The 27,992-nt window shown below is 37.6% G+C and overlaps 12 protein-coding genes across 12 annotated transcripts; 7 read left to right on the top strand and 5 right to left on the bottom strand.

The window, feature by feature from the left end:
• Positions 1–639: 639 nt before the first annotated feature.
• GCK72_009818 (uncharacterized protein) lies at positions 640–4,599 on the bottom strand (the record flags this gene model as incomplete). Its single annotated transcript, XM_053727547.1, has 6 exons — positions 640–895; positions 940–1,113; positions 1,167–1,681; positions 2,197–2,348; positions 3,124–3,264; positions 4,506–4,599. The coding sequence occupies 6 exons, from the start codon at positions 4,597–4,599 to the stop codon at positions 640–642; spliced, it is 1,332 nt and encodes a 443-aa protein (XP_053587124.1).
• A 661-nt stretch (positions 4,600–5,260) lies between these two features.
• GCK72_009819 (uncharacterized protein) lies at positions 5,261–6,554 on the bottom strand (the record flags this gene model as incomplete). Its single annotated transcript, XM_003113281.2, has 4 exons — positions 5,261–5,413; positions 5,608–5,795; positions 6,016–6,199; positions 6,426–6,554. 4 exons carry the CDS (start codon positions 6,552–6,554, stop codon positions 5,261–5,263), a joined length of 654 nt encoding a protein of 217 aa, XP_003113329.1.
• GCK72_009820 (uncharacterized protein) lies at positions 5,993–9,065 on the top strand (the record flags this gene model as incomplete). The annotated part of the gene is made up of 3 exons (XM_053727548.1): positions 5,993–6,113; positions 8,468–8,563; positions 8,911–9,065. 3 exons carry the CDS (start codon positions 5,993–5,995, stop codon positions 9,063–9,065), a joined length of 372 nt encoding a protein of 123 aa, XP_053587125.1.
• GCK72_009821 (uncharacterized protein) lies at positions 8,112–10,853 on the bottom strand (the record flags this gene model as incomplete). The annotated part of the gene is made up of 8 exons (XM_053727549.1): positions 8,112–8,190; positions 8,242–8,367; positions 8,452–8,682; positions 8,727–9,150; positions 9,200–9,667; positions 9,724–9,816; positions 9,865–10,021; positions 10,647–10,853. 8 exons carry the CDS (start codon positions 10,851–10,853, stop codon positions 8,112–8,114), a joined length of 1,785 nt encoding a protein of 594 aa, XP_053587126.1.
• A 5,290-nt stretch (positions 10,854–16,143) lies between these two features.
• On the top strand, positions 16,144–16,767 carry GCK72_009822 (uncharacterized protein; the record flags this gene model as incomplete). The annotated part of the gene is made up of 4 exons (XM_003113014.2): positions 16,144–16,263; positions 16,317–16,412; positions 16,469–16,600; positions 16,657–16,767. The coding sequence occupies 4 exons, from the start codon at positions 16,144–16,146 to the stop codon at positions 16,765–16,767; spliced, it is 459 nt and encodes a 152-aa protein (XP_003113062.1).
• A 238-nt stretch (positions 16,768–17,005) lies between these two features.
• GCK72_009823 (uncharacterized protein) lies at positions 17,006–18,896 on the top strand (the record flags this gene model as incomplete). The annotated part of the gene is made up of 10 exons (XM_003113137.2): positions 17,006–17,071; positions 17,123–17,217; positions 17,261–17,364; positions 17,417–17,508; positions 17,557–17,721; positions 17,764–17,846; positions 17,893–18,025; positions 18,239–18,327; positions 18,374–18,674; positions 18,726–18,896. The coding sequence occupies 10 exons, from the start codon at positions 17,006–17,008 to the stop codon at positions 18,894–18,896; spliced, it is 1,299 nt and encodes a 432-aa protein (XP_003113185.1).
• A 455-nt stretch (positions 18,897–19,351) lies between these two features.
• GCK72_009824 (uncharacterized protein) lies at positions 19,352–21,372 on the top strand (the record flags this gene model as incomplete). The annotated part of the gene is made up of 3 exons (XM_053727550.1): positions 19,352–19,426; positions 19,480–20,478; positions 20,530–21,372. 3 exons carry the CDS (start codon positions 19,352–19,354, stop codon positions 21,370–21,372), a joined length of 1,917 nt encoding a protein of 638 aa, XP_053587127.1.
• Positions 21,373–21,796: 424 nt separating this feature from the next.
• GCK72_009825 (uncharacterized protein) lies at positions 21,797–22,284 on the bottom strand (the record flags this gene model as incomplete). The annotated part of the gene is made up of 2 exons (XM_053727551.1): positions 21,797–21,995; positions 22,046–22,284. The coding sequence occupies 2 exons, from the start codon at positions 22,282–22,284 to the stop codon at positions 21,797–21,799; spliced, it is 438 nt and encodes a 145-aa protein (XP_053587128.1).
• Positions 22,285–23,419: 1,135 nt separating this feature from the next.
• GCK72_009826 (uncharacterized protein) lies at positions 23,420–25,415 on the top strand (the record flags this gene model as incomplete). The annotated part of the gene is made up of 9 exons (XM_053727552.1): positions 23,420–23,512; positions 23,770–23,859; positions 23,905–24,016; positions 24,063–24,140; positions 24,396–24,460; positions 24,507–24,674; positions 24,723–24,853; positions 24,917–25,151; positions 25,197–25,415. 9 exons carry the CDS (start codon positions 23,420–23,422, stop codon positions 25,413–25,415), a joined length of 1,191 nt encoding a protein of 396 aa, XP_053587129.1.
• Positions 25,416–26,317: 902 nt separating this feature from the next.
• Positions 26,318–26,707, top strand: GCK72_009827 (uncharacterized protein; the record flags this gene model as incomplete). Its single annotated transcript, XM_003113275.1, has 3 exons — positions 26,318–26,367; positions 26,443–26,530; positions 26,579–26,707. The coding sequence occupies 3 exons, from the start codon at positions 26,318–26,320 to the stop codon at positions 26,705–26,707; spliced, it is 267 nt and encodes an 88-aa protein (XP_003113323.1).
• Positions 26,591–27,154, bottom strand: GCK72_009828 (uncharacterized protein; the record flags this gene model as incomplete). The annotated part of the gene is made up of 3 exons (XM_053727553.1): positions 26,591–26,718; positions 26,901–27,096; positions 27,140–27,154. The coding sequence occupies 3 exons, from the start codon at positions 27,152–27,154 to the stop codon at positions 26,591–26,593; spliced, it is 339 nt and encodes a 112-aa protein (XP_053587130.1).
• Positions 27,155–27,567: 413 nt separating this feature from the next.
• On the top strand, positions 27,568–27,975 carry GCK72_009829 (uncharacterized protein; the record flags this gene model as incomplete). The annotated part of the gene is made up of 2 exons (XM_003112981.2): positions 27,568–27,661; positions 27,716–27,975. 2 exons carry the CDS (start codon positions 27,568–27,570, stop codon positions 27,973–27,975), a joined length of 354 nt encoding a protein of 117 aa, XP_003113029.2.
• Positions 27,976–27,992: the final 17 nt, after the last annotated feature.

Below are 27,992 nucleotides of genomic sequence, written 5' to 3' on the forward strand. Positions count from 1 at the left end.
GAAGGTTCCTTCACGGATTGTTGGGATCCAGTATAAGAAGAGAAGAGAGGACACAATGAGCATGGGAAACTGACTGACCTCAACAACCTTCATTGGAACTCCCAAGGTTACTGTCATGCAAATTGGCAAATTTCTTCTTTTTCGATAAACGTCAGAAGGTTTTCTTTTATCTATCCGTTTTGAAATCGTAATCGCCACACATGTTGGTTTGTGGAGCTGTTTTATGTGTTACGCATGTGTAGCAAAAACTGAGTAAGTTGATCTTTAGATTAATGAACAAACAATGAATTTGAAAAAAACAGAATGTGTATCCTCAAAAGAAAGTGTTCGTTTGTTGATGTATGGAAAAAAACATAATGAGCTTCTTCATGAACAGCAAAATTAAATTAGATGATGAGGAAACGAAGACAGCACAATCGAATGGTAACAGTGGGAGTGAAATGGTTTCAAATGAACGAATATAAAGAAAATCAGAAAAGAAGAAACGAGAAGAATATTAAACTATCCTCGAGTGAGAAAAATGATTGAAGGTCGAAATACTTTGATGTGGGTAGTTGAAAATGTTGTAGTTCAAAACAAATGAAAGATAGGATATTGATGTTACTATAACCTGAGGTTAAGCAAATTGTTTTAGCCGATTTAGCAGATCGGGACGTGTGAGAAGAGGTACGAGACTGATTCTCCATTGTGAGTACGACGAATTGCCTCAGCCAGAATCATCGAGATGTCGATGCACTGAATCTTGGAGCACTTCTTCATATTTTCATCCTGTGGAATCGTATTCGTCACAACAACAGCTTCAAACTTTGAAGCATTGAGACGAGTGAGAGCAGGTCCTGAGAAGATTCCGTGCACACAGAAAGCGTACACTTTTTCCGCTCCGGCCTCGACCAATCTGTAAATTTCTGTTTAAAAAACAGTTCAATTAGATTGATTTACTTGTCAGCAGCCATGCAGATGGTTCCACAGGTATCAGCCATGTCATCCACCAAAATTGCAACTTTTCCTTCGACTGATCCGACAAGTGTCATCTTCTCGACTTCATTCGCTCGTTTACGCTCCTTGTGGATCAAAGCGAAATCGACATTGAGGCGATCAGCGATTGAAGTGACTCTGAAATACTGACAGTTGTCTGATGAGTTTCTCACAGTATTCAGACAGTATACCTTTTCGCGCCTCCAGCATCTGGTGAAACGATAACTGATGTCTGCCAGTTTGGAATCGACTCCTTGATGTACTTCAGAATCGCTGGCTCGGCATACAAGTTGTCAACTGGAATGTCGAAGAATCCTTGAATTTGCGATGCATGCAAGTCCATCGTGATGATATGATCAGCACCAGCAACCGAGAGCATGTTCGCAACCAACTTGGCTGAGATCGGGGCTCTCGACTTGTCTTTTTTGTCTTGTCGAGCATATGGAAAAGCTGGGATAACAGCAGCGACGCGACATGATGATGCAATTTTGCATGCATTGATCATGATGAGAAGTTCCATAAGATTGTCGTTGATTTCTCCAGCTGCTGATTGAATGATGTAGACATCTTCTCCACGAACTGACTCTCCAATTTCGACGTTGGTTTCTTTATTACTGAATTTCTTCAGAGAGGCTTTGGAGACTTCCAGTTGGAGTCGTTCACAGATTCTGGTCGAGAGATCAGGATGCGAGGATCCAGAGAAAACCTGAAAATATCCACATTTCGAATGACTGAAACTCCCTAGTTTAATCGGATTAATATGATAGAAAAAAGTAAATTTACCCTCGGTTTCATTTTATATTCCGATGTAAGATAGGTGATACTGTAGGAATACGGAGGCAATAAGCTATACTTTTTTGTTCTAGAAGATTAATAAACTGGAATTGATAAGATATCAACCCCAAGATGAGTCAACGCCTCTTGCGAGCAAACGTGGCGATGCAAATGTGGGTTCCTGACTCCCAAAAAGAAGAGGAGGGTGTTAGAGACAAAAAACAGAAACAGTCAGAGACAATAGTGACAATGCGAGACGGAGAGAAGCACTTCGAAACGTTCGCTGCGTCTTTTTATTGCACTCGAAAGCTATCATAGGTTCAAATGTATACCACCTCCTAGATGCCCTCCCCGAAGAAATCGGTAACAAACGCTATAGGTTGATGTTGCTCCAGCATCAGTAAAAACGTGAAAGGAAGTTAGGATACAGTTTTACTCTTTACTCACCTTGATGTTTGGCATTCTAAGATCTTCTTCCGATGAACTATGAGCTGCTTCGACGTTTGGATGGACTGCTAAAGAAGTAGATGAGAAGAAAGAACGTGGAGGAGTCGGATGGTGGATCAAATGATCCTTGTGCGGGTGTTCAACACTTTTATCTGAAAATTGAGAAAATTCAAGAGAGAGAGTTCGGTGAACACAAGGAGAGGAGGGAGCTCAAATAGACCGTCATTTTGAGAAAAGAAATACGTGAGTTCAGATAACATGAACTATATAAGTACCTTTTCTCAATTTAAATATTCCTCCGGCCATTTGAGATGATTTTTCACAGACAAATTAAGGTGATAGGTGTTTCAATCTGGGAGTATGAAATGATTCTCTGGAGCTATCGGGGCATTATCAATTGCAGGCGGAGTTAACAATCGGGTGATAGGTGATAACTGGTAAAAACTTTATCAGTAATCGTATAGTACAGTAGATACTGATGCGACTCATCCTTTCACTTTTTGAGTTCAAAATTCAAGCAACGAAAGTTTTATAGCCCGCCTAGAGCCATCTAGACAAAAATCTGAGGTTTTTTTTTTCAGAAAAAAAATTTTTTTTTAATGAAAACTCGAAATAATTCATTTTCTTGTTAACTTTCAAGCCGTCGTTGACAAATCGCCTTTTTTCTTATCAAATACGCCTCAAAAACTGTGTTTCTTCTCTGCAGGCAGAGGGATACAAAGAAAAAGTTAGGGAAGACGGAGAAGAGAAAAGAGGCATCAATTCAATTAGATAAGAACCAGGTTTTCGTTGAAAATGCCCTGCCCTAGGAGCTGTACGACTTTTTTGAAAAACTACGGGAAATATATATTCGCAGCGTATTTCATTTAATTTTGATCTGGTCTGAACAGAAGTTTGGTGAAAAGGTAGTTACAGGTAGTAACTTACCTAGTGTTGAAATATCCTGATTTGTTGTTTCGGATGGTTTTATAACCACTGATTGAGAAGATTTTGTCGTAGTGGGTGGATCAGTTAACGACTCCGTCGGGAGCGATGATCGTCCAGCAGGTGCCGGATCGACAAGTCCTTCTGAAAGTTGTGAATTATTAGGTTGTGGCGGGTGTAGGTCGAATTATTTTTTGAGAGAAACCGAGAACAGAAAGGATTGTGAAAATAACGGTAGATCAAAATTTAGAAGGCAATTTGGGACGAAGTGAACATGATTTGATAAAAATCTAACTCGATAATGAGGATTCAAGAAATTGACAAAGTGAAAAAGAATCATGATGAAACTTGGTTTCTTAGCAACGGAACTCAAACTGCAAAATCGATGTTTCCAGCTTTTCGGCTCGTTTTTATCTCGTTGCCTCGGAAACATGTTGCTTTTTCTCCTGAGGCATCATAAAAACATTTGTGCCAGACAATCGACAAGACATCGACAAAAACTTACTAGAAGTACACACACACACGAGATCACTAAAGTACATTCTAATTTTCAAGGGTACAAAGTTTGAAAGTTAAACCACATCGAAAGCGCCCTTGTCAGCGTCTCCAATTTGTTCGCAACGGGAGAAAGTCAACTTTGATAACAAACGTTTGAAACAGTGGAAACATCTTCTGCTCGAAAATTGATAAAATAAACTCAAAAGTAAAAAGTAAAGATGGAAAGTAAGAAGTTGAAGAACCAGACAGAGAAAACTCCTGTCTTTATCTTTTTTTTTTGATTATTTTTGTCAAAGACACACGATTTGAGACGTTGCGATTGATGGGGGGAAAGACCAATACGTTGACCGATTGTGATGGATAGAAGAGAGAAAACAAATTATTTTAAAAGGTAGGCGGGGGCGAGAGAAAGAAAAATGTAGAAAAACTTTTAAAATTAAAAATAAATTTTCAGCGGAATTTTATTGAATTTGTTAATGTGAGTTGTGTGGAAAGTGTATCGAAATATAGTAGCAACTTTTCAGAGTGGAGCAGCTTCTCCAAAACTTTCGAAAGTGAATATTTTCTCTGCCGTCTCTTAGACATATATTTGGTGTGCAAACACGAAAACTGCCAGACGCATGACTTATTCGAGCAAGCGAAAAGAAATGGATAATCCGGCCAAAAAACATGCGAAATGAAAAGAGTGCACCTGATTAAAATAACTATGCGAAAGCTTGATAGATGTGTAATGTAATGATTTTATCAAGCCAAATCGGAATTGAGCAGACGGGAATACTCTTGATTTGTTTTGCCTCGTGGGAAAAGTAAATAGTCGATGATTTTCGATTTTTACGATTAGTAAATAAATGTGTGAGGAAAAATGGCGACATCGATTAAAAATTAACCTGGTAGAGAAGGGTGAGCTCCAAAAAACTCGTTCCGGGCGCTCCTGCTGTGTTTCTGGATACGGAAGATTCGATCTCGAATGCCTCCAAACATGGCTATCGAATTATATTATAAAACAATTGTTCAATAAGGTTGAACAAAAATAAATCGAATTAGAGCATACTTTCCTCAAGGCCAATTATCACATCAAATGGGACGTGTTAGCAACTACTTGAAAGGTTAAAGGAGTTCAAACGAATATCACTTGAAATTACTGAAGAACTGTTTCGAAATTTGAGATCAATATATTCTAAGGTTGTTATCGTGAAGCAGGCAGTGAATCCTTAAATGATTGTTATTTCGATCAGAATACATTCAAGCGGTGAACTAACCAACAACTCAATACTGTGAGTCGATGTACTCCCTTTCTCTAATCTGCTTGAGATAATCTAGTACTAAACCAATGGGCCAAATTCACTTGAACATGGAGAAATACTGTAAGCAGACAAGCATGTTTTTTTTCAATTCTTCCCGTATTCTACTTCTTCAATTGTTTTGTGACTTCTAGAGGTGTTGGCAAGAGAAAACACATCGTCCGAACAGCGCATCAAATCTGTCTAAACGGAAACTTTTCGATTAACGCTTGTCTAAAAAGAACATTCGCTAACACGTCCCATGTTTATTCAGAATCTGACTGACGATGTCTGCAGAAAAACAAACTGATGACAGTAGGTAACGAACAAATGTCAACAATTTATTCAATAACAAAATACATTTAGAACTGCATCTTGTGTGGATATTGGTTCTTTCCGAGTGAGAATCTCGTTCCAAGGTATCCGAAGAGGAATTTGCTCTCTGAGTTCTTCTTGATGGCAGCGAGGATTGGGGCATCGACGGTCTTGATGTCCTTCTTTCTCTGCTCAGAAACCTTAAAAAAATATCGTTGTTAAAATTTTTCGAACTATCGAGTATTGTGGGAAGCGCTTGACACTCTCCGTTCACTGAATACGTGATGAAGAGTAACACTGCACTTCTCTATTTTATTGCATCAAAATTATACGGAACAATTCACACAGAAAGCCCGTCCCTTTTCGATGCATTAAGAAAATAAAAAACACGTACGGTGTATTCGGTCTTTCCAGCAGCGAAGATGTTCTTTCCGGTCTTTTGAGATGTGGACTTTCTCTTGAAATACTCGTCATTGATGTGGTCTGGGATCTTGACCCCCGAGACGTCAACCTTGAGGGAAGTAGCGATGACGAACGATTGTCCGATTCTGCGGAGTGGGAATCCGTTGATCTTGTGTGGTCCTGAAAACAATCAAGTTCAGAGTAGAAGTTTTTGGAAGCAAATGTCTAATAAACTTTTAATAATTAAATGTGGGAACCGCTTGACACTCTCCAGATACAGGTAGTGTAAAGAAGAGTAACACTGCGACTCTCTATTCTTTCGCATCAAAATTATACGGATCAATCTAGTAAGAAACCCCGTCCCTTTTCGATGCCAGATGACATACATCAAAAAACTAACCGGTGACGAGGAGAAGTCCGGATTGTGGAAGCTGCTTCAAGAAGATCACACGCTTTCCCTTATGACGTCCGGCAAGAACAATCAAGACGGTTCCTGGGGTGAGGGTCTTGCGGAGTGGAACGGTTTTGGCGTGTCCAAGGACAAACTTGGTTCCGTCTCTCTGGAGGCGTGGGAGCTTGGCGTTCTAAAACTGAATATGTTTATTTTCGTCGGGTATTCATATGTTGAATGTTTGAGTTTATCTTATTGATTGTATGGGAATGAGGTGAAGGAGGGGAGCGCATAGCAAGCCCTACTTGCATAATACGACCAAATTTTATTTTCGAGTAATCCTAGCACCAAATCAGAACATCAATCCGAAATGGTGACTCTGGACCTCGTTTGCATATTTTTTAAAGTCAAAAACATACCTTGGTGTTGGTGAACTTTGGCTTCTTCTCTCCCTTCTTCAAGCGAAGGCGGGAAGCCGAGAAGCGGAGCACTCCTGGCGAGAGGTCGAAGTTTCTGCTGATGACCGGAAGGTTTCTCTTTCCAACCATTTTGTACCCTGAATTAAAAAATTATTTATAATTAATATTAAGCAAGATAAAACAGCAATTAGAAGAACAACGGAAAAAAGTTTAATTTCTAAAAACAGGTCCTAAAAATTGCAGTATTTTTAAAAATTATTTTTCGATGAAATCAAGCTGTTTTTTGGGTAAAACGTACGTAACAAGACACAATTGAGAGCGCTTAATGTTTTTCAGCAAAAAAAGTTGTAAAATCTTTCAGAAAATCATAGAAATTTTCAAAAAAGAGTTAAAAACCACGAAAAAATTGGTGAATAGGGCTGGTTGACTGAGTATTCAATGTTTGTTCGTGGCAAGACCGCTATAAACTACGGTGTCACTCGTTTCTCGTGTGTCTCTCTCGCTTTGGTTTCAATGAGAGGGTGGAGAGTGAGAGAAGAATTGTGGAGAAAAAGAAAGTCAATTTTACCAGAACAATTTGCATTTTTCATAACTGTATCAAAAACTTGAAACATTTCAGAAATGAATCTAAAGCTTGGAAATATTAAAAAATTTGAACCAATTCAAAATGTGTATATTATCTAAAAGAATAAATTGTCTGAACTCGGATAGGATTGAAATTTGTGAAGAATGCGATTTCCGAATACAGCGAATGAATGTCCAGTAGCTTTTTTTCGAATCTCCTGAAGCTCTACTTGTGCGTGATTTTCACCACTGCTGTAACTTTTGAGGTTGAAGACTCGGATTGATGGACTTTTCATAATTTCTTTAGAATTAAAAACTATCAACATCTATTAAATAAAAAACCGAAGAATTACAATTCTACAAGATAAACAAATCTTGAGAACTGGTAACTTTGCATTATATATATATCATTCTTATATATAAAACGCGTGTGGGCTCTGTTTGTGGATTTGTCTGTCTGTTTTTCAGGATGTCCGCAAGATTTTTGAGAAATAAAGGGGAGAGCGCGCCATGGGCAAAAGTCGAACCCTCGCCCTTTCAGCGACAGGCGTGAGCGTTAACCACTCGGCCACGTGAACGCTTTTGTGAGGGTGTGAACAGGAAAATAAGAAGAGGCCAGCCGGATGAAGCGCCGAAGGCGCTGCAGCCAGGCTGGTATATATATATATCATTAAAACAACTTTATTCATTAAAACCACTTTATTTCTAAAACTTTCTAGAATAACGCTCGAGTACTGTATCAGGACTCAGGGGAGCTTATCAAGATAGAACCAACAACGCTTCTCATCACTTCATGACGGTCCCTACAAAGAAATTTCAGTGTATGTTTTCAAAAAGGTTTGATAAACTAGTTTTCTTCCTGTCTCATGATATGGTCGCCAACGTCCACATCGTCTGACCAAACAAAGCATCGCAAAATATTTATTATCTCAAAAACATGGTAAAACTCGTTCAATACACACAAACAAACTCGGAACAAAACATTAAAATAAGTGATTTTTCAATTAGAAGAATAAGAATTATAGAAATTTGGTTTGATTAGGAAATGGCCCGTAGAATTGTAAGAGTTCGGTAGGATACAGGAGGAGAAAAAAGTAGGAACAGAGAACGAGAAGTTGTTGATCACCGGACACATCTTCCGCGTTGAAGGGAGAACCCAGGACAGCAAGCATTCTCGCATGGAGCCATTACAGTTTTCTCTCTGAAAAATTAATTAAATTTCAAGTTACTGAAATCATTCGAGAACACTTACTGTCTACAACGGACGCCTCGTAGCAAAGAAAGGAAACCGCCACATTGACCCTCTTCCTCTCGCTTCTGGGCGCACATACCCGTACAAGCTTGTGTGTTGCACACTTGGGTTTCCACTGGTTCCCCACTGAATAACATTTTTTAGAAACAAGTACTCCAAAGTTGCAGTGGTTAATCTAAGTTAGAACAGTTAATCGGGAAATAAACATACGAGCATGCATTTCCAGGTGGGCAAGTTCGGGTTCTCATGCGACTTCCACAAGCTCCACAGGACGCTGAGCAGGCTGTCCATGGGCTCCAAGCATTCCAGCTACCCGCCTCAGGTACTGCTCTCGCTCTTGCTTCGAAACCTTTTCCACCTCTATAGAAGCTTCGGAACAACACAACCATATCTGTTGTAGCAGAACGAATTCTGGTTGGAGGAGTTCCATAGCAGCAGTATCTGGAAATATTTACATAGTCCTCACATACGTCTTCTACACAAACCTCATTCCGGTGTTGGCAAAATCTGTAGAATTTCTAACTTCAACATAATCCATACATAAGGAATGTCTGACTTTACAATACATTTCAAATTCTCCAATGAATTGAAATTCCACAATATGACCTGGTGGAGCAACGAGAAGCCACGAGCACTCTTGTCCTTCTTTGAATTCTCTTGGATATCCAGGAGATGATAATCTTGTCGTGGACCTTGTTAAACTAACTTTTCCTCCACAAGTTGCTCCATATCCAGGCATCACTTGTTCACAGTATTGTCCAGTGAATCCATCTGGACATCTACAACGATCACAACGACGTGGATCAGTATATCCGCCACGTTGACATGGAAGTTTCGAAGGACAAACTGCTGAACAGTAGATTTTATTCATCAATCGGATGTCATTGAAGGATAGTTGATCACGTTGACCTGAAATTAAATAAAGTTGCTTCCCTCAATTTCAAATTCCGAAACTCACCAATTGTTTTCTGATAATCAGTGACAAATGTGCTGATAGTATACAAATCATCAAATTTCGAAAAAGCTTTCGATCGGTAATGCATGATGCTTCCATAGTCATACGGTACGCCAGCATTATCAACATCATCTGGATCTTCTTTCAAGAATTGTCCTTTCGAATCTTTATCAATATTCTCCCATCTAACAGTCACATATTGATCTCTATCTGGTCTTGATTGTTCATGCCAGAAACCAAGCGCATGTGCTACTTCATGAGCAATAACTCCCAATCGAATACATTCTGGAGCAAGTGAAACTAGTTGTTCTTCTCCTAATGGATGTCTTCCGACGTTTGAAGCACATCCATCGACATCAGTGAACACGATGCGGTTTCCAGAATTGGCTTGGTCGTTTCTTTCGAAGTTTAAACAAGTTATATTATGCCAGTGTTCTAAGGCAAGTTCGATTATCCGTTGTTCACGTTGAGCTGAAATAAACTTTCTGATGAAGTTTTTCATCCAACGAAAACTTTTAAAAACTCACTATGACTTCCGTCGAAAGCATAAATAATTGGACGGCTGGCATCCCATCGTCTCAAATTAGATCCAATAAACTTCCTTTTCACTCTAGATTTTCCTGAAATCGTATTGAATATTCAGGTCACAAACTGGAAAATGAACTAACCTTCTACCAGTGCTTGCTCATAAAGAGATTTTGCTTGATCAGGAAATAAAACAATATCCCCTTGAAAGAATTTTCCTTGTTCTTCTGGATTCAGTACACTATCACGCATACGATTCCATGATTTCAGCTCTGGCGATTCGACTCGTTGTTGAAGTTCCTGAAAAATGAATCAGTCGAATACGGGAAATTCTGTAAGATACCAACGCGTAATCGGATATTTCACCAGACAACACGATTTTATGGCTTTTGTTGAAAATGACCTTCTAAGAAATTACATATATTTTTTTAGAATTCGACAGTTATCACTTCGGAAGGTTAGCTCTACTTGAAGGGTGCTTACAAAAAACAATTCCAACTAGAAGCCATCTAAAATGCAGTAATCTAGTTCCTGCTCTCAATCTCTGTTCTTGAAATCAATAAATTATCCGTTTTTATCACTATCTATCCGATTGGTCAATGAATCAACACACTTCAACTGCCTTTTTGTCATTTTCATCAGTAGCAGCAACAGCATAAACGTCTTCGTTTCCCCCCATACATTCATTTATCACTGGCCCCAAATGTGTCTCGAGAATCAAAATGAATAAGGAAAAGAAGGAGATGAAGAAATGGAAACCTGTTTGAATGCGGTTAGAGAATCACTCAATCAGTACATAGAAAACTAAGAATTGAAGGAGAAATCGAGAAAAAGAGATGGATTGAAACCGTGTCGAGACAGAAACAAGAGGATCATGACCACCTTTTTCGTCGGGAAATTAAATAAAAAACGAATCAATACATACCTCGGGATGCTTCTCATCAGCCAATTTATTCAGTTTATCCATATAATAATCAACGACTTTCTGATCTTCTTCCGACATCATTCTTCGTTTTCGAACTCCGGGAGTTGATGCGGGAGGTCCTTCTTCGTCTTGATTTGAAAGATCTCGGAGGGAATGAGCAGTACATAATGACAGTAATCCAAATAATAAAAATACGTGTTTGTACATACTGAAAAATGGATTTTTTTAAAATATAAGTTTTAGAAAGAAGCATAGAAAAGAGATGATAAATATGAGCGTCTTGTGAACATCATCTGAGAACAGATGCATAATTTCATGGCCTTCAGGGCATGGAACGCCTGAAAGGAAACACAAGGTTGCAATTATAAATAATTGAAGCCTTGAATATACGAAAAAGTACTGGAACAGGTGGCATCATCAGCTAATGGAGTGAAAAGGAGGGAAGAAATTGAGAGAAGTGGAAGAAGTGAAGAACTTTTCCCGATTTATTTTTGAAGTAAAGAGGAAGTTGGAAACCAGGGGTTCAAACACGAATATTATTGTTTTGTTTTTTCAAAACGAGACGTTAGTTTAACTTTGAAAGTAATTTACTTATTATGCCAATAATTGTGAGATTAGCTTGAATTAAAAATATAGAGTTGAATTCAGAGTTCTCTAATGATCAGGCTTATTGATAGGATAAAACCTAATTGATTCCTTGGTCAATCATGGTATTAGATCAAAGTAGCTCCAGATTGCATTCACTCAATGTCTTTCAATTCTCCACGGTTTTTCTTGTATTCCCAATTCCCACAATTGCTTCCATAAATCTCAAAACTGTATCGTATACAATGATTATAATTGTTTATTTGTTTAGAGTGTTACCTAATTGAGTACTAGCTAACAACCTGAACACAAAAGATGCAAATTAAAAGAGAAAATAGAATAAGTGAGACACTTGATGTCCGAATGGTATATGCAATGGCTATGTAAAGAGAAAATGAAGAAGGAGGAGACTTGTTTATATCTCTAAAGTCTCTCTATATTCTCTTCTTTTTTCCACCCACTTTTGTAGAAGATAGAAGAATACAGAAGGAGATGAAGAGAAGACGTAAATGAAAAAGAAAAGTAGAAAAGACTATGAAGATGACAATTGAAGAGGAGAATGAGAAGAGGAAAAACTTGACCTGAATGAGAAAGAGAGAAAAGGGAAAGGTGTGAAGAAGGGGAATAAGAAGCCGATGAAGGGCATGTAACTGGTATACATATGTATGTATCATTAAATTTAATTGATAATTAAACAATTTGTTTCAATTCGATAAGATTAAAATGTTGGGAGGAACGGTATGATGCAAAATGGAAGCGAGAAACGAGTTGGTTTGACGAAGAAGAGGTTGAAGATGAAGTGGATCATTGGGTCTGATGATCTGACTTACGAGTTGGATCCTTCAATTTATGGTGATGAGTTTTATAGCAGAGTACGGGATCAGCTCGTTTGAATGATATGAATGAGCCACTGTGAGTAAAAGTCGGAGGACCATAGATGTTACGCGCTCAAAAATTCTTGAATGTAAGATCCATTTTCTACAGTTCTACAGGCACCAAAACCTCTCCCAAACAAGAGCTATCTTATTCAAATTTACTACAAATTATATCGTTCTAGCAATCGTTCTACGAATAATCGACCATTTGAACATACATGACTTTTCTCCGATTTCTTATCAACTTTATCAGTCATCTGAGAACGAGATTATACGTCTAGTTTTCAAAAAAGTTTTCATCAATCTAAGTTCATTTTGAGATTCTTCACAAAAAATTGTATTCTATCGTGTAGGTCTATTCTTTCTTCTTTGTTTGATTGATATTATCAATAACATTGACACTTGGTTTAGCAGATACCGTAACCTTAATGATTACACTCCTCTTGCCAGGAACTACATTATTATGTAGGACACTTGCAAGAACTTCCATAAAAGTTCATTTAATTTCACAGATCAGAAGAATGCCCTCTATTACCGTAACCATGGCATAAATCTTTTGAAGACCTGTTAAATGGTAAAAACAAACATTGTTTTTTCGAATGATAACAGATACAGGTGTGATGACTGAAAACTCGATTAATCATCAGAGATCAAAAATAGTTCGGTCCAATCAATTCATGACAGCTTCATTCTTTTCTGACACAAAAGTGACCAGTTTCTATCAAAAGTCATTTGATAAAAAGTACATTTTACAGATCAATTCAACAAAGAAATAATACTAAAGGTCACTCAAAGATCAGAAGAATCTCTGATGACGTCACAAGGAACAAATGAATGTTTTGTTTGAATATATTCACGTGGATTCATACATTTATATATCATGTGAATACCTTCGTATCTTTATTCTCTATTTGAATAACAATGGGCGGGGTTTGCGATCTTTAGAGATTCTTCCGCAGTGTGTGATCAACGTCATTTGCCCGACTATCTTTAGAGTTGATAGACTGAGAAATGATTGATAAGTTTCCAAAAATAGGAACAAGTGATCAGAACTAGTGTTAATGAGACGAAGATAGACAATCTTTGAAGAAGAAAAGTGACTTTTAAAGTGTCTCGTTTCTGTTCTCTCATTTGAGAAGATGAGAGAAAACTGAATGATAAAAGAGAAAGATATAGAATGGTTAGAAAACAATTTTTGATTCGAGAAGGTTCCTGTATAAAAAGAGAAAAAGATCATATTGAACTTTGGGATAAACACATAAAACGTGATAGTGTTCAGTTCATTGTACAGATGAACTTTTAAGAATCCCCCTAGTGATCTGAATTACGTATTCTACCTCATGTTATGTTGTTTTCTTAGATCTTAGCCAAGTATCAGAAACATCAATAAACACAATTTAGAATCAAAGCTAAACTGAAATAATTGAAGGAACTCGCTTTTCCTATAGTTCCATTTCGGTGAATCAGCTTTGGAAGATATTGTATTCTGCAATATTTTCGAATTAAATCATCCTCCACGTGTCCATTTTTCTGAATGTTGTTTGATTTTTGAACTGATCTAAACGATTTCTATCATTCTTCAGAATACATGAAACGGAAATTCAACCCTCAAAAAGGATTTTATGAGTCAACAAAACGAAAGAAAATTGGGGGAATACCCTTGAAGAAGTGGAAGGAGATGACGTCTATATAACAAGGAATCAAGAAATTGAAAAAGAGAAAACTGACGTTTTGTCGGGGGAAAATGATCTTTAAATTTGAAAACGTACATTACAGACAATGTAATGATAGGGAATTTCGAAACCATCATCTTCCAAAAAAAAAAAGTAAAAAAAAGTAAACGAGACCTTCATTGAATCGGGGAAGTATTGAAAATGCATATCTTCCGAAACTGGCTCATTTGTTCGGTTGGGTGGTAAAGAGTATATAAGCTCCTTATTAGTAGGATCCTATATAGAAGAATAGATTTCCAGCAAAAACCCCGTTGAATGCAACTTTTGGTCATATTTGGGATTTTTCAAACAGAATTCTGCAGAAAACAAAAAGTTGGCTTATTTTCAGCTTATCAGCCTATTTTTTTCCTTAAAAAAATATTTTACAATTGAGAAATTCATATAAACTGCTTTTCAATTTCATTGTCTGCATGCATGCATCTGCAGCCACAGGGTCTAGGTGTGAGTAGTGAAATCGTATGCGCTCCGCTAGACATTGGCGGTAAATTCAAATTTTAATTTTTTTAATTCGCTGTTTCACTGTGGCACTTTGATACGCAGCTTAATCGACCACTTTTTGAGCCGATTTATGTCTGTTTTCCCGCATTTTCAGTCAGTTTTTCGACCGTCGCGCGTCTTTTCGAGATCAATTCTATTGAAAAAATAGATAAAATTTTTAAATATAAAAATTATTTTGAATTTCGCGCTAAAATTTCAGCTGATTTCATCGGAGCGCGTTTATTTTCACTACTCATCCTGAGACCCTGTGGCTGCAGATCGGCTGTTCCAATTTCTCAGCGATTTCAATTCAGGAAACGGCGGCGAAACGATTTCGAATCGGCGGCGGACTTGCGGCGTAACGTACATACACCCGCGTTTCCTGATTTCATCGCCGCCGTTTCCTGAATTCAGTAGAGCGCACTTACTTACTTTTGCGTTTCTTTAATAGCTTCAGCTAGCATTCAACCCGATTCAACATTAGAAGCTATGTTTATATCAAATTTATTGTTAATTTTAACAATTATAACAACCAATGAGAGAAAAATGAAACACTACAACAACAGTTATAAGGAATTTTGGAGAGAAAAAAGAAAACGAATTAATTAATGTGGAGAATTGGAGCCTGGGCCATCCGAATCCATTGAGCTGTTCGTCTCGGCAGTTTCTGCATTCTTGATGAAGTCCATTTTTACTACTTTCTTTCCTTCCAACAGGTGCTCAGTCCGAGTCAAGGTAGATTGTCACAGTTCGTTCCTGAAAATTCATAACATTTTTGAAACAAATCGGATACGAATGCTTTTACCTTACCATTCAAAGCTCTCTTGTCATTTTGCAATTCGTAGCTCTGGACTTGCAACCATTTCAGACCAAGTAACTCCAAGAGATGTTCCCATCGTGACTGCAGTTCAGCTAATGTTTTCTGTAAAACACAAACTTATCAATAATCACAAAACTCTCCGTTGTCACCTGAATGTCTTCCGACGCATAGTGATCATCATTAACAAGACGATAAGTTTGTTTCCAGCCAGGAAACAGCTTTATGTTGTCCAATAACTTCTCCACATAATTTATTGAGACTTTTTTGAGTGCGAGTCAAATAGTCTGAACTGTGACGAAAGTTAATTGCCTCAGCGGTGTCGATGAACGCTTTGATGACTTGCTTGAACTCACTGGTAGATCTGAGTCAAAGTTACTACTTTTATTCTGAGAAAATCACCTGAGAAAAATGTTGGTTGGCCAGATTGAACTAGCAGCCGACGTTTCTCCAAAGCCTTCTCTTCGAAATCGGGAAACTTTTTTTTGTAAACGCGGCGTCCCTAAAATATACTTTTTTTTTCTTAATTCTTTTTAAAAATAAACCGCAATTCCTCGAACGATGTTTTTGTCTGGAAATTTCGTATCAGCATTTAATCAATCAGATCTGAAAATACAACTTCGCGAAATATTTCGCAATTCCACGCGCCCTATGTTTTTTTATTTGTCCCCGTTTCCTGAAAAAATTTCCTTTCGCCCCCGTTTCGACGGGACGGTCCAAGAAGTGGTCTCGCAACGATTGAAAATTTTCTAACAGCGGTTCGCCGGCGTTTCCTGAAAAGCCTGTGTTTGCCGCCGTTTCCTGAATTGAAATCGCTGAGTTTGAGTTTCCGCCAACAGTGGCCGTGGCCGTGGCCACTGTCATTTTTCGGTCACCAATATAATTCGAGAATTTTTCGTCTCATTTTAACATTTTTCACTGCTTCTAGTGAATTTTAGTGTTTTTGAAAACATTTTCAGTACATTATAATTATACTCGCTTAATTCGAAATAAAGTCTATGTCTTTCAGAATGGCCGAAGAACCAAAAGGTGTACCGCTGGCAGACCTTAGTTTGCAACAGCTTGGAGAACTTCAAAAGAATTGCGAGCAGGAGTTGACTTTCTTTCAAGAGTCTTTCAATGCCCTGAAGGTTTCGTTGAAAATCTTAAAATTTATCCTGCTTCAAAGCGATTCTTCTTGCAGGGTCTGCTTTCTCGAAATGAAAAGAGTGTATCCGCTTTGGACGACGTCAAAGTAGCTACTACCGGACACACCGCTCTAATTCCACTCTCAGAATCGGTTCGTTTGTTTTAACTGCAACTATATTTCATTTTCATAAATATAAACGCTTTTAGTTGTACATCCGTGCAGAACTTTCGGACCCATCAAAACATATGGTTGAAATTGGAACCGGTTATTTCGTGGAGTTGGAACGCGAGAAAGCTAAAGCTATTTTTGATCGGAAGAAAGAGCATATTTCAAAGCAGGTATTGTTTTTACAAATAAATCTTCAATTTAGTCCATGTCATGAATAAATTTCCAGATCGAGACAGTTGAGGGAATTCTGAAGGAGAAGAGGCGAACTCGCGCTTACATTTCAGATGCCTTCCAAACCAAAGTTCAAGCCCAACTCGCAACAATGAATACCCAGTAAAAATGCATCTACGGAAAATCTCTCCAAAAATCTCTTAATACGACACTCGTTCTTCTCCGATTGTTTCCTACTTTTCACGCTTGCATGTTTCAATAATGAATTTTGACTTTTTGCTTCAACATCATATATTTTTTCACTCAATGCGTTTTCAGCGTTTTATCTATTTCAGTTTGTAACATCTTCTTTTATTTTTCTTTTTGAAAGATTGCAATTCGTAAATCTGAATATTTTAGCAGGAATGAGGGTGCCACCGCTAACGATATGCGAAAAAGCTGTTATTTTGGAAGCTTTAAGAAGTGGGAAGGTTAGAAATACTTGTAAAAAATACATAACTTTTAGTTGCTCTTATTTACAGCGGTTCGATTTCCGAAGCTTGGAAGAGTTTCGCGATGTTAAACTCGTTGTTGGATCAGAAGTGGGAACCGCGATTTGCACAATTGGAAACACGAAGTACGTTAAACAATGGGATATTCTAATTTACCGTTTATTGCAGAGTGATGGCTGCAGTTAGTGCTCAAATTGCTGAACCATCGTCAATGCGTCCAAATAAAGGAGTTATTAATATCGATGTTGACTTGAGCCCGATGGCGAACGTCGGTCAGTTAATTCGATTTTTTTCAGCTTGAGGTATTAAAAAAATGTTATTCAGCTAACGAGCACGACCGTCTTGGAAGCAAAGGTATGGAGTTGATTCGATTGCTGGAACTCATTATCCGAGATTCAAGATGTATTGATGTTGAAGTTAGATTTCCCCGAATTTGAATGTTCCCTATTCATTGTTTTTTGTAGTCTCTTTGCATTCGTGCTGGATCGGAAATCTGGAAAGTTCGTGTTGATGTTCGCATTCTGGATGAAGACGGCAGTCTTCTCGATTGTGCTTGTCTCGCAGCAATCACAGCACTACAACATTTCAAGAGGCCAAATGTGTCATTGGAAGCTCATCACACTCTCATCGTAAGTTCAGGATGAATCGTATTGAAAAAAACATAATTTTAGTACTCTGAATATGAGAAAGCCCCCGTTCCCCTGAACATCTACCATATGCCGATTTGTACAACTATAGGGTTGCTTGATAAAGGGTGAGTTTCATCAATAAGTTCTGTTTTCATAGCTCTAGTGTTTCAGGCAAATGGTTGTGATTGATCCAACTGAAAAAGAAGCGGCATGTCTCGATGGTTCAATAGTTGTAGCATGTAACAAACGTCGGGAAGTATGTGCTCTCCATCAAAGCACAAATCTCGTGTTGACGACGAAGCAGGTAATTAATATCAAGTTTCTCCATTTTTCAGTTTATTTCGACAATATTGTCGCAACAAAAAAGTTCCGACATTTTTTCCCCCTCGGTGTTTGCGGACTCAAGCCAAAATTTGATAATTTTTGATAGCTTGAGTCCGCAAACACCGACGAGGAAAAAATGTCGGAACTTTTTTATTTCGATAATAATCGTCATGATAATTATTCTAAATTACAGATCGAGCGATGTGTGAAGCTGGCAATGGCTCGAGCTGAGGCTCTCACAGCAGTCGTCAGTTCTATCATCAAGGAAGATCGCCAGGAGAGGTAACACTCCTTTTTTAAAAACTTACAATTTTCAATTATTTTTAAGAAGTGCTTTCAAGCGCCCCGATGGTTTTGCCATTACCACTCCTTCACTCATTCTCACTACGGGAACAGCAGCTTCTCGTCAGATAAAGGCTCCAGTAACCAAAAGAGAGCCAGAATCTTCGCAAAGAAGCCTTTATCAACCAAGTGTGATTATCAATGAAAATCCTTTGAGTGTCGGATCAGTTAAACAAGAAGAAGTAGACGAGGACGAACTGCTCGCTGAACAACTCACTACTATCCAGAACAGTGTTGGTCAAGTGGCGGTTACTGACAATCAAAATACCGTTATGTCTAATCGAAAAGTACGTAGTTCACTTTATTATTATTATTATTCATCAAGTTGAAATTTTCAGCGTGAAGTAGAAGAGGTGAACAATCTTCTGGAAGGGTTGGACGATAGCGAAGAAGAGGAAGAGATTCAAACAATGACATTAGGTCCCTCAGAACCAGTAGTAAATACAAAAATGGTTGTGGAAGAAGAAGCACCTCCGATTGGTCTGGTGAAGAGAAAAAAGAAGAAGTAGTTCAAAATTTGACTTTTTTGTTCATTTAACTATTTCCCATTTGTTGTTTCTGTTTCTGTTTTGTGATTTCCAAGTTTCACTATTGTTTCTTCAATAAAAGGTATTCTATTTTCAGTCCAGGAAAGAATTTACAAATTGAAAGCTTCCTTGAGAAATCTTCTAAAAAATTTCACAGAGAATACGTCTAGAGTTTCCGGGAAAAGTCTAGAGCATTCTAGAAAGAAAAGGGCGGAGAAGGAGGCAGTGTTGCTATCTGAAGAGACGCAGACAATGCGGGGAAGAGGAAGCGAGGAAGAAGAAGAGAATATGAGAAACGAGAGGGAGAAAAAGTTCATGAATATTCCAGAATATTCCAGAATACTCCAGAATCTTCAATTCAGAAAGTATATAAAGCGGATCATAAGGAAGGATGTTACCCTCAGAAGAATTTAATTCTACTGCTCTCACTACAAACAATGTCTTCATGCAAAGCTATTGGAATCGACCTTGGAACCACATATTCATGTGTTGGAGTCTACCAAAATGGAAAGGTAAGTATTTTATCAATATCCGTAGTACCATTATCTAACTCAATTTTTTTCAGGTTGAAATCCTTGCCAACTCCGAAGGAAACAAGACGACACCATCTTATGTGGCATTCACTGACACTGAACGACTCGTTGGAGATTCTGCAAAAGATCAAGCTGCACGGAATCCTGAGAATACGGTTTTCGATGCAAAACGACTGATTGGAAGACGTTTCGATGAGTCAGTTGTTCAAGAAGATTGTAAACATTGGCCGTTTACTGTGAAGGAAAAAAGTGGAAAACCAGTGGTTGAAGTTGAAGTGAAAGGAGAAAAACGTCAGTTCAATCCGGAAGAAGTCTCAGCAATGGTACTTCAGAAGATGAAGGAAACTGCTGAAAAATATCTTGGGCATCCTGTCAAAGATGCTGTGATCACTGTTCCTGCTTACTTCAACGACAGTCAACGACAAGCAACAAAAGATGCAGCTACAATTGCTGGACTCAATGCCATCCGAATCATCAATGAACCAACTGCAGCTGCTCTCGCTTATGGATTGGACAAAGGAATTACCGAAGAAAAGAATGTTTTGATTTTTGATCTCGGAGGTGGTACTTTTGATGTATCAGTTCTCACAATTGCTGAAGGATCAATCTTTGAAGTCAAGTCAACTGCTGGTGATACTCATTTGGGAGGAGAAGACTTCGATCAACGAATGCTTCAACATTTCATGAATGAATTCAAAAGGAAGACAGGAAAGGATATCTCACCGAATCCACGTGCCATTCGACGCCTTCGAACTGCTTGTGAACGGGCCAAGAGGACACTCTCTAGTTCATCGGAGGCAACTGTCGAAGTCGATTCGCTTTTCGAAGGAATTGATTTGTGCTCTCGAATTACACGTGCTCGTTTTGAAGAATTATGTGCTGATCTGTTCCGTAAGACTCTTGAACCAGTTGAGAAGGCTCTCCGGGATTCGAAACTTGACAAATCAAAGATTGATGAAGTCGTTTTGGTTGGAGGATCAACTCGTGTTCCAAAGATTCAAAAGATGCTCAAAGACTTTTTCAATGGAAAGGTAAGTTCTGAATTCTCGACTGATGAATTTAATCTATTTAATAACTTACAGGAATTAAATTGTTCAATAAATCCGGATGAAGCTGTCGCATTTGGAGCTGCTGTCCAAGCAGCTGTACTTTCTGGAGTCAAAGACGACACAATCAAGGATGTATTGCTTGTCGATGTTGCACCATTGAGTCTTGGAATTGAAACTGCTGGAGGAGTTATGACTAGTATTATTGATAGAAATACTACAATTCCAACAAAAGCTTCGAAAACTTTCACCACATATTCTGACAATCAAGCATCAGTTTCCGTTCAAGTCTATGAAGGAGAACGTGCAATGACTCGTGATAATCACCGTCTTGGTACATTCGAACTCTCTGGAATTCCTCCTGCTCCACGTGGAGTTCCACAAATTGAAGTCACTTTCGATATCGATGCGAATGGAATTCTGAACGTATCCGCTGAAGACAAGTCAACCGGAAAATCGAATCGAATCACTATTCGAAATGAAAAGGGAAGATTGTCACAAGCTGATATTGATCGTATGGTGAACGAAGCGAAGCAATTTGAGAAAGAAGATGCTGAACAGCGAGAACGAGTCAGTGCAAGAAATCAGTTAGAGGCATATGCATTCCAAGTGAAACAAGCAATTGATGAACATGGAGCAAAACTTGAATCTGAAGATGCGAAGCGTGCAAAGGATGCTGTTGATGAAACTTTGCGGTGGTTAGATGCAAATTCATTGGCTGAAAAAGAAGAGATTGAAGCCAAAGACAAGGAATTGAAGTCAATCTGCCAGTCGATTATCACGAAGATGCATCAATCAGGACAGCAACCGTCATCTGGATGTGGAAACCAAGAGTCTTCTGGATTCAACTCTGGACCAACTGTCGAAGAAGTCGATTAATTTATGTATGATTTTTTGTCTTATGATCTCTTTTTCCCTACTTTTCTTTTTGTAATTACTTTTTTTCAAACTAAAAAACTACGTTTTTCTCCCGGTTATTTTACCCCCTATTCCAATTCTCACACATTTTCCTTCATTTTATTACTAGTCCATCTCGTGAGGGATGTATCTAGTCTCCCCCTTTTTAATGTATTCCTTTCGTTATTTTACTTCTGTCAATAAATATATATATAATAAATCTGTTTTTAATGTACAAAAAATTTTATTTTGATGTGATCTCTGGAATGCTACTCGAGGAAAAAGAAATAATTCAGTCTGCAAGTTAAATTAACAAATCAAAAAGCTAAAATCTGAAAATATGGAAATTTTAGTGTCCTCAGTTTTCAAACTTTTCTCTAATTCTCTCCAATTTCAATGTGTGTGTTTATTTTAGCATCAATGTCATGAAAAAAATTAGAGAAATGAAGATATTGAGGGAAGAAGATGATGAATCAATCACAGCTTCTGTTATTGGCGGGTCCATTGATTTCAGAGTTGTAACAGGAATATAACAGAGTCCACCGTAAGCAAGTTTTCCAGCACTACATCCTGTTCCCGGAGTTCCAGATTTCGCTTTCTCTGTTCTGAAAATTGTTAAAAGTTCCTCAAATATTCTCTAAAAACGAAAACTCACGCAAAATCAGTAACTAGAATCCACGGATCTTGATCTGGGTTACCACATGGTTTTTTAATGCAAGCGAATTTGTGTTTTCCTGGATCGTTTATGAATTTATCGGCAGGAGCCGCATGCTCAACGTCTCTGATAGCTTCGAATTTCGTTTTTTTCATTATTTCCGCTTCACACGGAGCCTTTTCTATTTCTTTTTCAGCCAGAGATTCAAGTTCTTCATCGTAATCCTGGAAATTCAACATGTGTATTTAGGAGGAAACAACATTATTCATTCTATTCAGTTCGCAAATGCTTCCTTAAGCTAACGAGATTTTTGAATACGTTCTTTTTGTGAAAATTATAAAAACCTCACCAGTCTATTCATATTAGAAATATTATTTTTTGTTGCCTCTTCCGTTCTTCGCGTGTTTACTTTCTGTAGACATATTGCTTTTTGATCAGCAGAAAGTAAATCTGCATTCACTGAAATCAAAACTTTTTCTAGTTGAGCCATGGGATTCAAAGCGTACAGTAGATCAGAAGAAGGGATGAAAAGATGATGAGCGAATTGAGAATCATCATGATTCACGAGACTTCGAAATGACGTTGATTTTTAACTTTAGACGGTTTTGCTTGTTGAAAAACACGTTTGAAATTTCGACGGTTCAAAACTATTTCGTGAACTTTTCTTTTCCGAGTTTCCCTCGAAATGTTTAATTTTTAATAATGACTTAAATGCAATATTGAGAACTGTGTTACTAAACTATTGGTTAAAAGATGAGTTCAAGCTCACTGTCTATCCGATTTCTTGGCTCTTCTCATCCTAAAAAATTACAATTCGAAGCATCTAAGATTTCGAAAACCCTCCTCGTTTCAAAACTTTCCAAAATGTTTTCGAGAACTTCTTATTCTGAATTTCAATTCCTTTTTTCTCAGTTTCTCTTCTTATTTCTCAATATATTCTCATTCTTTTCGCGGATACATCTGTGTGTGAGACTCTGAGTGTTTTCTTTTATCGTCATGCATTTCAAATTACGGTAACCAGTTAGATAGAACAAAAGACAATGATAGAAATCGATAGACACAGACAAATGACTCCCCCGCTTCAGAGGATGAGCTCTCAAGAGAAAAGCCGAAGCTTCACGAGTCAGAATAAAAAGAAGAAACTGGACAAGTGAGTGCCGAAGAACTTTTCTCAATAATTGTACCGAATTCGATTAATTTTTAAAACTCTCACTTACTCTTACTCTACTTTTTCTTCTACTGTTTTCTTATAATTTTCTTGAAGTTCTGAAAACGTCATTGATTGTTCCTTGATTTAATGATTCAATGATTAAGTTTCAAAATTTCAGATTTGTTCCGATGTTTTCTTCTTACACATGAATAATTTCGATTGTTATGCAATCACATACATTCACTCGGAGCCGTGGAGTTCCGATTTATATGAATGGATCTGTATCACATCAAAGACTATACGATCGTCTTTCTGAGGTGAAAACATACAATTCAAGTAGTAATTATTTCAAACTGAGAAGTATCCTGACCGTCGGCTTTTTTCCACTTTCACCTAATTAACTCACTTAGAACATTTCCTCTATGATGGTGTTAACTTTCAAGATGAGAATTCAGCCTGCTGTTCGGAAACCTGATATTCTTGATTCTTCGTTTTACATTTTCATCGTCTGAAATCATGAAATCACAAACTAGAGATATTAGACGCAGACATTATAACATGTTCTTTCTTCCAGCCATCAACATCACGTCAACTGCCCAGAAGTATATCACTAGCACCAACTGGACAACGGGGATCCAACAGAAGAGAAAGAGAACATGTTGATGTTAGTGATAATCTTCAGAGTAATATTCGCATATTTAATGTTCAGAACTCTCTTCCGTCTACCTTCATTCCACGGTTTCACGACGAATCAGCTGTTCGGAGAATGACTTATCGACAGATACCTGGAACTGATATTCGAATATCCAAAATTGGATTCGGTATGTATTATAAATCTTGCAAAAAAATACTAAAACATAATTTCAGGGGCAGCGGCTATCGGTGGAATGTTTGGAAACGTAGAAGATTCAATTACAAAAATAGTTGAGACTGCTATCAAACAAGGTAGATAGATACAGTTGTCCAATAAAAATGCTACCTTCTTCTTACTAAAAGCTTTCCAAAAAAGAGAATAGCATTGAGAAAAGCGAAGAAAACCAGTAGCAGCTCAATCTTTATGCCAGGCTTTTTATTTTTTACGAAGTAGCACATTCTCAAATTATAATTAATCCAACCAAATTCAGATTTCAACTTAATTTATTCCCATGACGAATTAATTTTTTCGAGTTATTTCATATCTTAATTCTCATGAAATTTCAGGAATAAACTACATTGACACTGGATACTGGTATAGTCAGAGTCGAAGTGAATCAATTCTTGGAAAAGTAAGGGGGAACATCACAAATATTAAAATTGTTTGGTTTGTTTCAGGCACTATCCAAAATACCGAGAAAGTCATATTATATAAGCACAAAAGTTGGAAGATTTGAGCTGGATTATGCGAGAACTTTCGATTTTCGAGCTGATAAAATTCTCGAATCATTGACGAATTCATTGAAACGACTACAACTGACATACATTGATATCTGCTATGTTCAAGTAATTGAAATCTGGAACAGACTCACCCTAAATAAAATAAATTTGTAGATTCATGATGCAGACTTTGCTCCAAATGAATCAATTGTGCTCTATGAGACTCTACAAGCACTTGAAATGGCAAAATCGTCTGGAAAAATTAGGCATATTGGATTAACTGGGTACCCATTAGGAAAACTTGTGTAGGTTCCAAACTTTAAAAGTTTAACAGTGTTTCTTTATAATACATTCATGTCTATTTTCAGGCATATTATTGATTGCTCCTCTACAAAAATTGATTTCGTCATGACATACTGTAAAGGAACTCTAAATAACAATGCCCTTGGACAATTCACTGCATGGTTTCAGACACACAATATTGCAATCATTAATTCAGGAGCCCTTTGTTGGGGACTTCTTACTGAAAAGGGACCTCCTCCGTGGCATCCAGCTAGCGATGAAATTAGGGAAGCCTGTTTAGCAGCCACCACATATTGTTCTGTTGGTTCTTTTTTTTTTCAACATCTGATATTAGTTTATTTGCAGTCGAAAAACATCAGCATATCGAAATTGGCTCTGGATTATGCTCTCAATTTTCCGAATATCATTTGTTGTCTTGTTGGGATGGATAGTGTTCAACAAGTCATGGATAATTTGGAGTTGGCTAACTATACAAAAATAACAGATGTTGAACAACGAGTTCGAGATCGTATAATGAGAAGGCAATATACAAATAAATGTTGCGGTCAACATCAAAAACAATAGACTTGCAGGTATCTGGATCGACTAGAGAATGCAGGATGGGAAGGTGTGGATGTTGCACAATACTGGAAGAAATTAAAGAAACTTGGATTAACAGCATTGGCCACGCATCGACACTCCTCTGTAGAAAGTCTTGCGAGTACTTTGAATGGCTTCTCTCTATATTCTTCGAATTCGAGTTCCGAGTTAAGAACACCCAGAAGACGGCGCCCATTTTAATTTCTTATTCAGTGTTAATTGTAATTACTTTTTTCGGTTTTTTTCACTTATACGTTCCTTCATGCGGTTGTTCAAGAGTATAATTCTCAAGCCTTCTTTTTTATCAATTCAAAGTCTCAAAAAAGACTGGTTTTTGAAATTTGTCATTCTGATGGATAGCTGTTTCAAATTTATTTTTCTGTATTTGTCGTTGTCGAAAAATCTATTAAAAAATTATACATGATCTTGTTAAGAAGGTAACATTCTCGAAAGCCGAGTTTATCAGTTCTCTTCGATTACTTTAAACGCTTCCAGAACTTCACAATATTCTAAATACTGCATTGCATTTGCTTCGTTGCTGCACGTTGTGTCGATTTACGAGGAAAATACCGCTCCGTATCATTTTCGTGTGACGACGCTGCGATTGGTCTCGCCACGATCTCCTCTCGCTCTTTTTTTTCTACTCATTCATACTTTTGGGATTTTTCTCTTTTTTCCCCTATTTTTTCGATTTTTCGCTGAAATTTCGGAAAAAAACTGATAAAAATAATGAAAAATCCGAATTGACCTATATTTTGAAAAGTTGATCGTATTTTTCGCTTTCTTCTTTGCTAATTTTTAAATTATAGAAAATGATTTTTTTTGTGCTCTACTCGGTCCAGCATTTGGTAAAGCCTTGTTTTAAGTATGTGATGTTTCAGGTAATCATGCAAAACGACGCCGGACAAACCGTCGAGCTCTACATTCCACGCAAGTGGTGAGTTTCAGTTTTCTGTTCGTTTGTTACTTGTATTTTTTAAAAGATTTTTTGAAATGATCTATTTTATTCCAGCTCCTCGTCCAACCGCATCATCGGACCAAAGGACCACGCCGCTGTCCAAATCGACTTCGTCGATGTTGACCCAGAGACTGGCCGCATGGTAAATTTAATGTAATTAAGTTTCAAATTACATGAATGTAATTTTCAGATCCCAGGAAAGTCAACTCGCTACGCTATCTGTGGAGCTATTCGTCGCATGGGAGAGTCCGATGACGCCATTCTGAGACTTGCCCAGAAGGACGGACTCGTTCCAAGAGATGAACTTAAGTCCAACTGAGTCACTGTTCACTATAAAATTGTTATTGTTTTGAAAGTGTTTATTTGACATCAAGAAATTATTGGGTGGAAAATTAAAAACTTTAACGTGAAAAATACAAGTATTCTCTTCCAACGATGATTTATAAACGGATAATTGAAAATGTTAAAATTATTAAACGATTTTAAGATTGAGGTGCTTTGAAACGGTTAACCTGGCCATGGGTACCCAATACATTGGCCGTTGCTACAGAATGTATCCGGTGGACAAGTACCACATTCATCACCAGAACGGGTTTCACGAGCTAACGTCGATTGATCGCTGCACTTCCCCTTTACACACACTTCTCCAGAAGCACACGAGCATTCCGATGATTCTGTAGTCTCACAACAGAGAAGTATAACCAGGAGCTGAAAAACCTGATTAATCGCAATATAAAATGTTCTCGCTTACTAAAAACGTTTTCATGCTGGTTGGATTCTTCACAGTGAACGGTGTTGATATGATTAACTTTTGGTTTTTATATGAATTGTTTCGCTTTTGATGGAGGACGAAATTCAAGAAAAACTATACGAACTGTACAGAAACGTCAATATATTGTACATCGTGATTCACGGTATAAAGTAACTGACTCATGAAAAATATCATAGAAAATAAAAATAATAAATCGAAAGCCAGTCAGAAAAGGTGACTTTATTTAATTTTCTTATCATCTGATCGTGATGTTCTTCCAACTGATAACCTTTCGCCACCGAGAGTCAGTTGCCTTCTTTTCGAAACTAATTTCATTTCGGAAAGTTTTCAGCTTCCTTTTAGTTTCCTGTTCTTGAAATATCTATAACTCATAAATTATGAAATCGGGGATTGTAACCAGTCTTCTAATGCTTCTTCTTCACAACACTCAAACTACATCATCAGCTTCAATTGGGGTGACTGCCATAGCAAGTTATGATGAGCAGATTATAAAGTTAATAGGTTTGTAATAAGCTAAATGATTTTTCAATTCTAATGAAAATAATGCATTTTCAGTGTGGATTTGTCCCGATCCGACTCTTTATGATATGGTTGAAAAGTCTTTGATTCAATATCGAACTGTGGATGACATAAATAAATCACTTCAAGATAAAGTGTCTGGCTATCGTAATGCTCTTTGGCTCGTGAATACGATAAACTACAGTAGGACGACCGCTGATACAGCTCCAGGACCAAATCGTTCTTCCCAAAATTTATGTTTTGTCCAAGTGCCCGATGAGAAAATCGTCGTTTTTGTAGCTGCTGTTGTATCTTGATAAATGTCTTGTAAAAT

Source organism: Caenorhabditis remanei, chromosome III (assembly GCF_010183535.1).
Source record: "Caenorhabditis remanei strain PX506 chromosome III, whole genome shotgun sequence".
NCBI lineage: Eukaryota > Metazoa > Nematoda > Chromadorea > Rhabditida > Rhabditidae > Caenorhabditis > Caenorhabditis remanei.